General features: G+C 39.3%; 1 protein-coding gene across 2 annotated transcripts in view; it reads left to right on the top strand.

Moving 5' to 3' along the window:
- NUP188 (nucleoporin 188) overlaps positions 1 to 13,243 on the top strand; it is a 45,043-nt gene that overhangs the window by 2,848 nt on the left and 28,952 nt on the right. For both annotated transcript variants that reach the window (XM_082612152.1, XM_082612151.1), the window contains exons 2-8: positions 4,330 to 4,384; positions 5,369 to 5,442; positions 8,271 to 8,355; positions 8,922 to 9,002; positions 9,483 to 9,527; positions 12,738 to 12,830; positions 12,968 to 13,087. In XM_082612152.1, coding sequence (XP_082468278.1) covers positions 4,330 to 4,384; positions 5,369 to 5,442; positions 8,271 to 8,355; positions 8,922 to 9,002; positions 9,483 to 9,527; positions 12,738 to 12,830; positions 12,968 to 13,087 — 553 coding nt within the window. The remainder of the gene's footprint in view (positions 1 to 4,329; positions 4,385 to 5,368; positions 5,443 to 8,270; positions 8,356 to 8,921; positions 9,003 to 9,482; positions 9,528 to 12,737; positions 12,831 to 12,967; positions 13,088 to 13,243) is intronic.

Raw genomic sequence — 13,243 nt, 5'->3', positions numbered from 1 at the left:
GTGTCTTACATAACTGCTCAATAAATGTTGGCTAATCTTGTTATCAAACTCATTCTCAAGAAACATTATTGTTTTTGACACCTTATAACAAAAAGACCATAATATAACTTAGTTTTGCAAATGAGAGTCTTAATTTCTAAAGAAATAGCTAACTTTTTTCTTTTAAGTAGTAAGTGTAAAAATTACTGTATTTCTCTAGGGCAGTGACCTATCTCCAGTTTTGTTTTGTAGCAGAATCTTTTTCTCCCCATTCCTCCCCGCCAAAAAAAAAAAAAAAAAAAAGTCACTATATCAAGCATAAAAGGCAAAGATCAGGACTTCCCTGGTGGCGCAGTCGTTAAGAATCCTCCTGCCAATGCAGGGGACATGGGTTCGAGCCCTGGTCTGGGAAGATCCCATATGCCGCAGAGCAACTAAGCCCATGCAGCACAGCTACTGAGCCTGCGCTCTAGGGCCCGTGTGCCTCAACTACTGAGCCCGCGTGCTGCAACTACTGAAGCCCACGCACCTAGAGTCCGTGCTCTGCAACAAGAGAAGCCACAGCAATGAGAAGCCCACTTTCCACAACTAGAGAAAGCCTACGTGCAGCAACAAAGACCCAAAGCAGCCAAAAAACAAAAAACAAAAAACAAAAAAAAAGGCAAAGAAGATCTGTACTGACCAGGTCTTTTACCTGCTCCTCTGAGACAAGCTGATGCCCTAGAGCAGTGGTAATTTAGGAATTCATTTGAGTACTCATTTTAAAATGTAGATTTCCCATGCCCAGCCTCTGAGAAAGAGTAGCTCTGGGTGATGACCAGGATTCTGCAATGTTGCTATGTTGTTCCCAGCTGATTTTGCTGTTTGGGCTGAGGACCAACTACATTTTGAGAAACACTCTTAGAACATCTTTTTGTTCTTTTTTTTTTTTTTAATAAATAAATTTATTAAAAAAAAATCCTTGACCTACAAGGGAACGCTTGTAACACTGTTGGTAGAACGTAAATTTGAACAGCCACTATGGGAAATAGAATGGAGGTCCTCAGATATTAAAATTAGAACTACATATGATGCAGCAATCTCACTTCTGAGTATATATCCAAAGGAAATAAAATCACTATCTCAAAGAGATATCTGGACTCCCACATTCATTGCAGCATTATTCACAATAGGCAAGATATGGAAACAAAGTTAAGTGTCCATCATCAGATTAAGAGATGAACAGGATTTGGTATCTATACACAAAGGAATATTATTAAGCTGTGAGAAACATGAAATCCTGCCATTTGAGACAACACAGATGGAACTTGAGGGTGTTAGGAAAATTTAAAAATTCAGACAAAGTAAGACAAGTACTATATGATATCACTTACATATGGAATATAAAAAAGCCAAACTTGGGCTTCCCTGGTGGCGCAGTGGTTGAGGGTCCGCCTGCCGATGCAGGGGACACGGGTTCGTGCCCCGGTCCGGGAAGATCCCGCATGCCGCGGAGCGGCTGGGCCCGTGAGCCATGGCCGCTGAGCCTGCGCGTCCGGAGCCTGTGCTCCGCAACGGGAGAGGCCACAACAGTGAGAGGCCCGTGTACCGCAAAAAAAAAAAAAAAAAAAAAGATAATTTAGCTCAGGCATACAAAAGCCTTCAATTAATGATAAATTTCTTTCCATTAATTGTGATGTAGTGTTAGCCCCATTATTAGCTATTTATTATATAATAGGTATCTAATCTGTTTTGTGCAAACCAGAAGCTATCCTTGGTAAAGTAAAAGCATATGCCATTTTAAAGCCCCCCCGCCTTTATTTTTTGCTAATTCAGATTTATCAAACAAGTAAGTTAGATGATAATTATTCTCTTTAAAAAGACATTCTTCCAGAATTTACTATAAATTTCTTTAAATAGTGAGCTTGCTTCTGTCTTTAATTTCTTAGGGCTTGGCTTATTCATACTTTTTAATATAGATTATCAGTACAAAGAGATATGTTTGTTTCATCAACTGGATCTAATCTCCTAATTTTTGAATAGTGAATGCTCTCGTTATCAGAAAGGTGATTCGTGATTCCACAGTGAAGTTGTGGGAGTTGGTGATTATTGATTCAGCAGAATTGAAGTTGTTTTCTTAAAAGCATTAACCTTTAGGAAAGATTTATAATTTTTAGGTGTCTTTAATCCTCTTTTGATGGGAAAATCCTGAACATTTTTAAATAGATAGGGTTAGTGCTTTGTGTTACTGTCTTAATGGGGAAAAGATTTTTCAATTTATCCTCATAGTTAATATAACTTACATTCTTCTTGTTAACTGTCTAGTATATTTTATTAGGACCTTTTCATCGTCTCTCTGAAAATAGGCTTTCTAAGCAGTGTTAATTATTGCAGGTTACTGTTCTAGGGCTTATTTAGGATCTCCCAGAATATAATCCCTATGCTTTTTATAATCCTTTCTTTTTTTTATGACTTTAAAAAAAATTGTTACATTTATTTATTTATTTATGGCTGCATTGGGTCTTTGTTGCTGCACGTGGGCTTTCTCTAGTTGCGGTGAGTGCAGGCTACTCTTCATTGCGGTGCGTGGGCTTCTCATTACGATGGCTTCTCTTTGTTGCGGAGCATGGGCTCTAGGCACGCAGGCTTCAGTAGTTGTGGCACGTGGGCTCAGTAGTTGTGGCTCACGGGCTCTAGAGTGCAGGCTCAGTAGTTATGGTGCACGGGCTTAGTTGCTCTGTGGCATGTGGGATCTTCCTGGGCCAGGGCTCGAACCCATGTCCCCTGCATTGGCAGGCGGATTCATAACCACTGCGACACCAGGGAATTCCCCATAATCCTTTCTTGAGAGAATTTCTTAATGGTTACATTTTGAAATTTAATTCTAGATTAAAAAAAGAACCACAGGGCCTCCCTGGTGGCGCAGTGGTTGGGAGTCCGCCTGCCGATGCAGGGGATACGGGTTCGTGCCCCGGCCTGGGAGGATCCCACATGCCGCGGAGCGGCTGGGCCCGTGAGCCATGGCCGCTGGGCCTGCGCATCCGGAGCCTGTGCTCCGCAACGGGGGAGGCCACGACAGTGAGAGGCCCGCATACCGCAAAAAAAAAAAAAAAAAAAAAAAAAAAAAAAGAACCACAAAACATGTTTCCATGGATGAGGGAAGGAACTGGGGTTAGCACATGGTTGGGAATATATTTGAAGAGCTCCCTGAGGGAAGGGACTATATCTCGTGTGTGGGGGTGTTTTTTTTTGGTATCAATGTTAAATTTATTGATTTCAGTTGTTGTACTATGTATGAAGTTGTCCTTGCTTTTAGGAAAGACACACTGAAGTGTCTAGGGATAAAGGAATATGATATCTCTAATACAATTTTGTATAGTTTTGGAAAAATATGTGTGTGTACAGGTACACAAATATGAGCATTTTTGTGTTGTATATATAATACAGTTATACACACACACACACAAAGAGGGAGAAAGAAAATAATAAAACAAATAATAATTGCTGAATCTGAGCAAAGGATATATGAAAATTCTTTGTAATGTTGGAAGCAGAAGTTGCTTCCATGGCTCCATGGCTAGAGAGAAGACAAAGCGTATTCTGGGAGATGGATTCACCAGTTCACTCTGTTCCTTCTTTTTTTTTGCTTCCTCTTGCTGTGATGTACATTCATTAAAGGACTCACTTTTGGAATCTTACTGGAATTAAGTTAATATAAATCTGAAGTAGATTCTGATAAGATGTATATGATAAGCCCTTGAACAGCCACTGTTTTTTCCATCACTCTATCCATATTCCCCAGAGATGCCACATTTCTCCAGAAATACGCCTATTGTTGAATGATGAGTCGATGGTCTTGGAGGGCTTTCTGGGGAGGCGCGGTGTGTGGGGCAGCTTCGGCTCACTGTGGGGTCAAGGACACTGGTGGTGGAGGTACTGGGGATACTCATCGGTGTGAGCTGTCCTGGAGGCCGCCATTTTGACACCAAGGCCTGGCCCTGCTCCTCACGTGTGTTTTTTTATCTCCTATATTCAGCACTGCATGTGGTACCTAGTGGGAATTCATTAATGATTGAATGAACGTAGTGCCATTCATAATGACTGTTAGACTTTACTGGATTGAGGAAGTGCGTTATGTCATGTACTTAGAAAATTTTCTGAAGGTGTTGGGGGTCCTGAAATAGATTAGTCTTTTTCTGGATTTTTGTTCCTTATTGGTCACTACATTTTAATGAGAAGGGAGGAGATAGAAATACTAAATTGAGGCATCTTCTTAGCATAGAAGATGTACTGTAATTCATTAATTCTAAAATATACATTTTTTTGTTTTCCGAAAGAGCAAGATTACCTCTGCTTTCTGTCATTTTTTAGGAGTAGTAGAGAACTGTGGACAATTTTGCTTGGAAGGTCAGCTCTGAGAGAACTGGTAAGTGGTGTGTTCTTGAATGGATTCTGTGGTTCTTTGTGTAGTTTACATTACCAAAAATGCCCTTCTCTTTGAAATAGGAAATAAACACCTTTTATTCCTAAAATTAATTCCTATTTTATTCCTAAAATAGGCATTACGCATTCCCCACTTCTCTTTGCTGAAATGCAGTGTGTCTTATAGCCGAGCTGTTGAAGTTTTCTGAATCTCCACTTTTCTTTGTACCTCAGTGATTCCTTTTCTGAAAAGATACCAGCGCTACTTGACTGGCTGCTGAGAGTAGGGATACAAACACCATTTTACTACCATAGGCTAACAGAGATTCTCAGGCCTTTTCTCTGTCTCCTATTGACTTGCCTTTTCTTCCTTTTCTGTTTAGCTAGCTGCTCAGGTCACAGAGGCAGAGGTTTTTAGGACATTTCCAAGTATATAATCAATAAAGGACAGTTCTTCCTGTGGACCCCCGAGTGTTCTGACTCTGCGAGGCTGAAGTGTTACGATGACATATAATTATTACTAGTGTTGTGATTGTAATTAACATAACGTTAACATCATTTTTAGAGCCTGAACATGTTTTGATATGCCTTCATCTGATAATTCCACATCTGAGAATATATTTTAAAGGAAGGAAATTGTTTTGGGCACAGAGCTCTTTACCATAGTGTTATTCATATAAATAAAGAATTATAGCCAGCTTACATGTATCTAACATTAGAAGAATGGTAAATAAATTATGATCTCGCCACTTGATAAAATATTATGCAACCACTAGAAAGGATGTTTATTAAGATTTTCATAATAAGGTTAAATCATTATGTTAGAACGTTAAGCAAAGAAAAGCAGGCTACAGAATTCTATATCCAAAATTATTTCAACTGTGGGGAAAAATGCATATTAAAAAGACTCAAAGGAATATGTTATCCTCAGTGTGATCCTGGAATCTGATTAACATTGCATTTGCATAATTTCCTTCTTCTTTTCCAGCATCAGATTGAGGCAGAGCTGAATACACATTGGCAGCGGCTATTAGAAGGGCTGTCTTACTACAAACCTCCCAGGTATGGCTGTTCTGTGGGTCTCATTTGAGTAATTCCCCTGAGGAACCTGACACAGATGAAGCCACCCTCATGTAGGATTCTGTGATAGTACTGGGTTAGGTAGATCAGAGGGTATATAATTTGGCTAACCAGGGAAAAAGAGCAGGGCGTATTTTTTTCTCTCTGTGGAAGAAAAGGAAATTCCTTCTGGAAATACAGTATTGTTGAATCCATTGTATAACCCTAGTATCCAGGGATGAGGATTTATTAAATACTCAATTAAGATTCCTAATACTTATTTCAGTCCATCATGTTTGTGTGAGAGACTGTCAGCACCAAATGCTAGGATATAGCAGTGAACAATGCTGACACAAAATAGCAGCTGACACTCACGTATTTTTTGCTATGTACCAGTTACTGCTCTAAGCAGTAGACGTACGGTAAGTTATTTAATCCTCACAACAGCCCTTTGAGATAGGTACTATTTTTGGTCTTTGTTTTTTTTTTTTTTTTTTTTTTTTTGCGGTATGCGGGCCTCTCACTGTTGTGGCCTCCCCCGTTGCGGAGCACAGGCTCCGGATGCGCAGGCCCAGCGGCCATGGCTCACGGGCCCAGCCGCTCCGCGGCATATGGGATCCTCCCAGACCGGGGCACGAACCCGTATCCCCTGCATCGGCAGGCGGACTCTCAACCACTGCGCCACCAGGGAGGCCCTGGTCTTTGTTTGAATGTATAGATTTTTTTTGCTCGGCAGTGGAAGAGAACAATGATAAAATAGAAAGTGGTTAAAAAAGAAGACTCTTTTATCTTAATTCCTAGTCCAGGTCCCATTCTATTATGCATCATAGTTCTCAAGCTGCCCTCATTTCCCTTCTACTTCTGAACACCTGTTGATTTTAGTACATCTTTGCCTTCCATCTTCATTCTCTTAGGTTAGTGAAGAACTTTCTTTTTTTGATCATCTATTAACCCTTCCCCCATAATTATTTTGAAGTAACTCCCAGACATCATGTTATTTTATCTATAAATACTTTACTATGTATCCAGAATATATGGACTTGAAAAAAGAAGATAAGCACTACGTTATCACATTTAGGTATTTTTATTATTATTGTTTCCATTTTACAGATGGGGAAACTGAGGCACAAAGAGGTTAAGTAACTTGCCCAAGGTCACACAGCTAGTAAGTGGTAGAACCAGGATTTGAACCTGGCAGTCTTACTCCAGTGTCTGTGTTCTTAATCATCATTCTGTGTTGCCTCTTTCAGACCTTATTGTTTGACTTTATACTAGCCTTTGTGTTGTGGATTTTCTGTGAAATGTGAGAGTCTCTCTAAAAAAAAAGAAAAAATCCAACAACAGTATGCTTTAGTTCACAGAATGGGCGTTTGTGGTATGAATTTCTTTTTTTAAAGACAAAAGTTCCCTTTGTAGTAGCATGGGATTTAAAGTCTGACAGACTTTTTTTTTTTTTAACTGCAGGCTTAATTTGAATTTAACACAGATTTTTAAACATTTTTAACTTTTTTTTTAATGTCCTCTTTCTGTTCCAGGATTCAGCCTAGGGTATTATATTGCATTTAGTTGTCATGTCTTCTTAGCTGTTAGCTGTGACAGTATCTCAGTCTTTCCTTGGTTTTCATGACCTTGAATAGTTTTGAGGAAGACTGGTCAAGTATTTTGTAGTAGAATATCCTCAATTTGGAAGTCTGGTTTTTGGGGTTTTTTCATTATTAGATTGAGGTTGTGGGTTTTTGGAAAGAATACACTGAGGTGAAGTACCATTCTTATCACATCATGGCAGAGGATACATGTTATCCACATGAAGTCACTGGTGATGTTAACCTTGCTCACTTGGGTAAGGTAGCATTTGCCAAGTATCTCTTCTGTAAAGTCACTCTTTTCTCTTTCCCTACTCTCTTTTTCGGAAGTGAGTCACTCAGTATAGCCCGCTTTCAGTGTGTGGGTGTAGTGAAATTAAACTACCTCCTGAAGCGGGTAGCATATATGTGTGTTACTGGAACTCCTTCTGTAAGGAAAATTTTTCCCTTCTTCCCCATTTATTTATATATATATTTATTCATTCATTTATTTAGATCATTATAGACTCATGTATTTCATACTTTGTTTTTACTTTGTTCCAGCTTTGTCCATTGGACATTCTTTGAGGTTTTGACATGTCCCCATGCTTTTGTTTTCTGAGTATTTTCTTACTTTCTGGCATTGCAAGATGCTCCAGGCTCATCTGGTATTTTCCCCACCCCAGCTCTAGAATCAGCCATTTCTCCAAGGAGTCCTGATACCTTTTGTTAGAGAACAGTATTAGAAATAAAGATCTGGGTGCTGGGTGTGCTTGCTGCTACTGGAATGTCATAGCTTCTAGGCCTTCTGAGTGTACATAGATAATATATGTATGTATACTAACAGACCTGGTTTTAAATTTCACCTCAACTTTTTATTAGCTGTGGGATTTTTGGTAAGTTATTTATTCTTTCTAAGTGTTGGTAATTCCATTTGTAAAATGGGGATAGTAATGTTTACCTTCCAGGATAGTTATAAGGATCAAAAATAATTAATGTAACTAAGTAGATCTACAAGTAATATAGTTATAACTATAGTTTGTAACAGACATATACTGTATTTATTACTTAGACATAGTTTTGTGTTATAAAGTCTGTAGAGATGAACTTTTGTGTGTGTGTGTGTGTGCACGCACGCGCGCATGTGTGTATTTTATGGGCACCTAAAAGGCAGAAAAAGGTCTGTGGTAAAAATATCTTTAATATTTTTGTTTTAAACCCCTAGAGGGTCATTGAGAATGTGGAAATGATTCACTGTTCTTTTCATAGTCCAAATTCAGCTGAAAAAGTGAAAGCTAATAAAGGTGTAGCTTCACCACTGAAGGAACTGGGTTTAAGAATCAGCAAGTTTTTGGTGAGTAAAAATTAGCACTGGCTCTGTTTATTACCTGCAGGGTGGATATGCGTGGTTTTGTTGTTAGTGACTGTTAGTGAAAATTCAGTTTATTTCAGTTTTAGAGATTAAATTGAGCATATTATATTTCAAAAATGCGCAAGTTGCAACTCTTCTTGCTAAAAGCCACAAGTCAAGTTGCCTGACCCTGTTTACTGCATATCATAGAGTTTTCTTCAGCATACTTGGGGTGTTCTTTAAGTCGCCTAGATTGTATTTAATTATGTAGTTGTTTCCTTTTCATTTTGGAAACCCAGATCATGCCTGCTGCTATCTTAATGTTCTTGGTGAATAAGCACAGTTGTTTCTGACATGTAAGTTTAACTGGCATGTAAATTACATGTCAGTGGCTGCTCCTTTTTTCTCCTATTTGGGTTAAAATTATGTTGTGTGAAATCTTTTAAAATAATTTTTGTTTATTCAAGTTCCGTGTTCATTCTAGAGAACAAATCTTTAGATTGCTTTGCGTGCTCTGTGTGGTTTCTGACCTGAGGTGGCTGTTCCTCCCTTGTAACCTCTGTTTTCAGGGTCTTGATGAAGAACAGAGTGTGCAGTTACTCCAGTGTTACCTTCAAGAGGATTACAGAGGTACTAGGGACTCACTAAAGGTTTGTAGTTATGTCCAGCTCCCTTCTCCTGCCTTTAACCATTTCCTTGTTGGTTTTAGATAATTCAGGATTTTGGTACCAGTTCTCTGCAACAGAGATAGGTGATCAGATACAGCCATTCTCAGGAAAGACTTTGTAAAGCTTTAAAAAACATACGCTTAAGTCGAGGTCTGTCCTCAGACTTGGAGGGGCCGAGAGGTCAAAGATTGACATGTTAATCATAGAATCGCAGGATGTCAGAGCTGAAAAGGACCTGAGACAACATCTAGCCTTTCCAGCCCCTGATTTTATATATGAGGAACTTGAGGCCGGAGGAGAGGGGCAGGGATTTGAGCACAGACTTGGATACACTTAGGTAAAAAAATGTATCCAGAAATGAACGGGCAATTACAATCTTGAAGGGTAAGGTAAAGATGTTTACCTTTTTCTTTGTTAATTGATTTTGCTAATAAGATGGCTCTTTGTTCTTTTTTCTTTCAGACGGTACTGCAAGATGAGAGGCAGAGCCAGGCCTTAATCCTGAAGGTCAGTGCTAGTCACCATTTCCATTCTTTGATGTAAAATTGGGCAACAGATTCTTGACCGTGTTCTGAGCATTGCTGGCTTTTTTAAATGCAGTAGGATTAATTTGAAGTTTTAAATTTCTTTATCTTTCTTTCTTTATCTCCCCCCACCCCCAAAGTTGTATTTTTGTTTTATGATTTTCTTTGCTGTGCAAAAGCTTGTAAGTTTGATTAGGTCCCATTTGTTTATTTTTGCTTTTATTTCTATTGCCTTGGGAGACTGACCTAAGAAAACATTGATATGATTTATGTCAGAGAATGTTTTGTCTTTGTTCTCTTCTAGGAGTTTTATAGTATCATGTTTTATATTCAAGACTTTAAGGCATTTTGAGTTTATTTTTGTGTATGGTGTGAGGAAGTGTTGTATCTTTGACCTTGATTTACATGTGGCTGTTCAGCTTTCCCAGCACTACTTACTGAAGAGACTATCTTTTTTTCATTGTGTATTCTTGCTTCCTTTTTCAAAGATTAATTGACTGTAGGTGTGTGGGTTTATTTCTGGGCTCTCTATTCTGTTCCATTGATCCATATGTCTGTTTTTTTTTTTGGCCGCACCATATGGCATGCGGAACTTCCCTGACCAGGGGTCGAACCCGCACCCCCTGCAAGTGTGGAGTCTTAACCAATGGATCATCAGGGAAGTCCCCATATGTCTTATTTTTGTGCTAATACTATGCTGTTTTGATTACTGTAGCTTTGTAGTATTGTCTGAAGTCTGGGAGGGTTATGCCTCCAGCTTTGTTTTTTTTCCTCAGGATTGCTTTGGCAATTCTGGGTCTTTTATGGTTCCATATAAACTTTAGGATTATTTGTTCTAGTTCTGTGAAAAATGTCATGGGTAATTTGATAGGGATCGCATTAAATCTGTAGATTGCTTTGGGTAGTCTGGCTATTTTAACAATATTAATTCTTCCAGTTCAAGAGCGTGGGATATCTTTCCATTTCTTTGCATCATCTTCAATTTCCTTTATCAGTGTTTTAAATAGTTCTCAGCATATAAGTTTTTCACCTCTTTGGTCAGGTTTGTTCCTAAGTTTTTTGTTTTTGTTTTTTGGTGCAATTTTCTTTTTTTTTTTTTCTTTCTAAAAAATTTTTATTTTATTTTGGAGTATAGTTGACTTACAATGTTGTGTTAGTTTCAGGTGTACAGCAAAGTGATCCAGTTTTACATATACATGTATCCATTCTTTTTCAGATTCTTTTCCCATATAGGTTATTACAGAATATTGAATAGAATTCCTTGTGCTATACAGTAGGTCCTTGTTGATTATCTAGATGTGATTTTAAAAGGGATTGTTTTTTTACTTTCCCTTTATGATATTTTATTGTTATTGTAAAGAAACATAGCAGATTTCTGTATGATAATCTTGTATCCTGCTACCTTGCTGAATTTGTTTATCAGTTCTAGTAGTTTTTGTGTGGAATCCTTAGGGTTTTCTATGTATAGTATCATGTTATCTGCATGTAATGGCAATTTCACCTCTTTTCTTCCAATTTGGATACCTCTTCTTTTTCTTCTCTGATTGCTGTGGCTAGGACTTCTAATACTGTGTTGAATAGAACTGGTGAGAGTGGGCATAGAATCTCATTTTAGCATGGAATTTGACCATGACATCTGAAGTAGTTTCCTATTTGGTATTTAGTGAGAACTGGGTACATCCGTTACAAGCAATTAGGACATATACTAATGGTATTTTTATATTTGCTTTCATGTATTTGGCCTGTCAGTTTATTTATTTATTTTAAAACATTTATTTATTTATTTATTTATTGGCTGCCTTGGGTCTTTTTTTTTTTTTTTTTTTTTTTGTGGTACGCGGGCCTCTCACTGTCGCGGCCTCTCCCGTTGCGGAGCACAGGCTCCGGACGCGCAGGCTCAGCGGCCATGGCTCACGGGCCCAGCCACTCCGCGGCATGTGGGATCTTCCCAGACCGGGGCACGAACCCGTGTCCCCTGCATCGGCAGGCAGACTCTCAACCACTGCACCACCAGGGAAGCCCTGCCTTGGGTCTTTTTTTAAAGATTGATTGATTGATTGATTGATTGCTGAGTTGGATCTTTGTTGCTTCACGTGGGCTTTCTCTAGTTGCAGCGAGTGGGGGCTACTCTTCATTGCAGTGCGCGGGCTTCTCATTGCAGTGGCCTCTCATTGTGGAGCGTGGGCTCTAGGCACGCAGTCTTCAGTAGTTGTGGCTCGTGGGCTCTAGAGCGCAGGCTCAGTAGTTGTGGAGCATGGGCTTAGTTGCTCTGCAGCATGTGGGATCTTCGAACCTGTGTCCCCTGCATTGGCAGGCGGATCCTTAACCACTGCGCCACCAGGGAAGCTCTGCATTGGGTCTTAGTTGCGGCACGTGGACTCTCCAGCGGCTTGTGGGCTTCAGAGCGTGTGGGCTCTGTAGTTGCAGCGCACGGGCTTAGTTGCCCCATGGCATGTGGGATCTTAGTTCCCTGACCAGGGATCGAACTGGTGTCCCCTACATTGCAAGATGGATTCTTAACCACTGGACCACCAGGGAAGTCCCTGGCCTGTCAGTTTATAGCATTTAATGCCCAACTGAGAAATCATGCTAGAAAACTTGTTTATATTTTTAAATAATTCCTTTTATCTTGTATAACTTTACTTGTATCCTAGTTCATGAAGGTCTTTTGCTTTCTTTTGGCCTAACACTGTTTCCATTTCTGTGATTATTTACACAGATCTAACTTTTCCATTCACATCTTTTTTTTTTAATTAATTAATTTATTTTTGTCTGCATTAGGTCTTCATTGTTGCGCGTGGGCCTTCTCTAGTTGCGGCGAGCAGGGGCTACTCTGTTGCAGTGCACGGGCTTCTCATTGCAGTGGCTTCTCTTTGCTGTGGAGCACGGGCTCTCTGCGTGTGGGCTTCACTAGTTGTGGCGCGCGGGCTTCAGTGGTTTGGGCTCGCGGGCTCTAGAGTGCAGGCTCAGTAGCTGTAGCACACCGGCTTAGTTGCTCCGCAGCATGTGGGATCTTCCCAGACCAGGGCCCGCACCCTTGTCCCTGGCATTGGCAGGTGGATTCTTAACCACTGCGCCACCAGGGAAGTCCCCCATTCACATCTTTAAGTGATTTTTTAATCAATAAATTTAAAATTGAATATCTTCTATGCAAAGGTGAGTAACTGATTTTGAATCTTTGGGTTCTTCCCAGATTGCAGATTATTACTATGAAGAAAGAACCTGTATTCTTCGTTGTGTCTTACACCTTCTCACTTATTTCCAAGATGAAAGACACCCCTATAGGGTAAGCCCATTTAGTCCTCTTGTTTCTCTTTACCCTGTAAAATTCAATCCTTTTTTATAATTTATTCATATTTCTGTTCATTTGAATATTTACCTTTTACTCAACATATAAGTTACTGTTTTGGATTTTTTTTTAAGGTTGAATATGCAGACTGTGTTGATAAATTGGAAAAGGAACTAGTTACAAACTATAGACAGCAATTTGAAGAGCTTTATAAAACTGAAGCACCAACATGGGAGACACATGGAAACCTCATGGTATGTGGTTATTGGGCCCTCCTGTAATGCTCAGGAGAATTGTATATCTGCTCATAGAGCTCTAGGTTAAGTTATTTATTCACCTATGAACTTAAAACATTTATAAATTATCATTCTTTAGAATAGTTTAAACATGTGATATGAATCAAAACATTG

Source organism: Mesoplodon mirus, assembly GCF_964341445.2.
Source record: "Mesoplodon mirus genome assembly, chromosome: 1".
Classification (NCBI taxonomy): domain Eukaryota; kingdom Metazoa; phylum Chordata; class Mammalia; order Artiodactyla; family Ziphiidae; genus Mesoplodon; species Mesoplodon mirus.
This window is presented reverse-complemented; position numbering and strand designations above follow the sequence as displayed.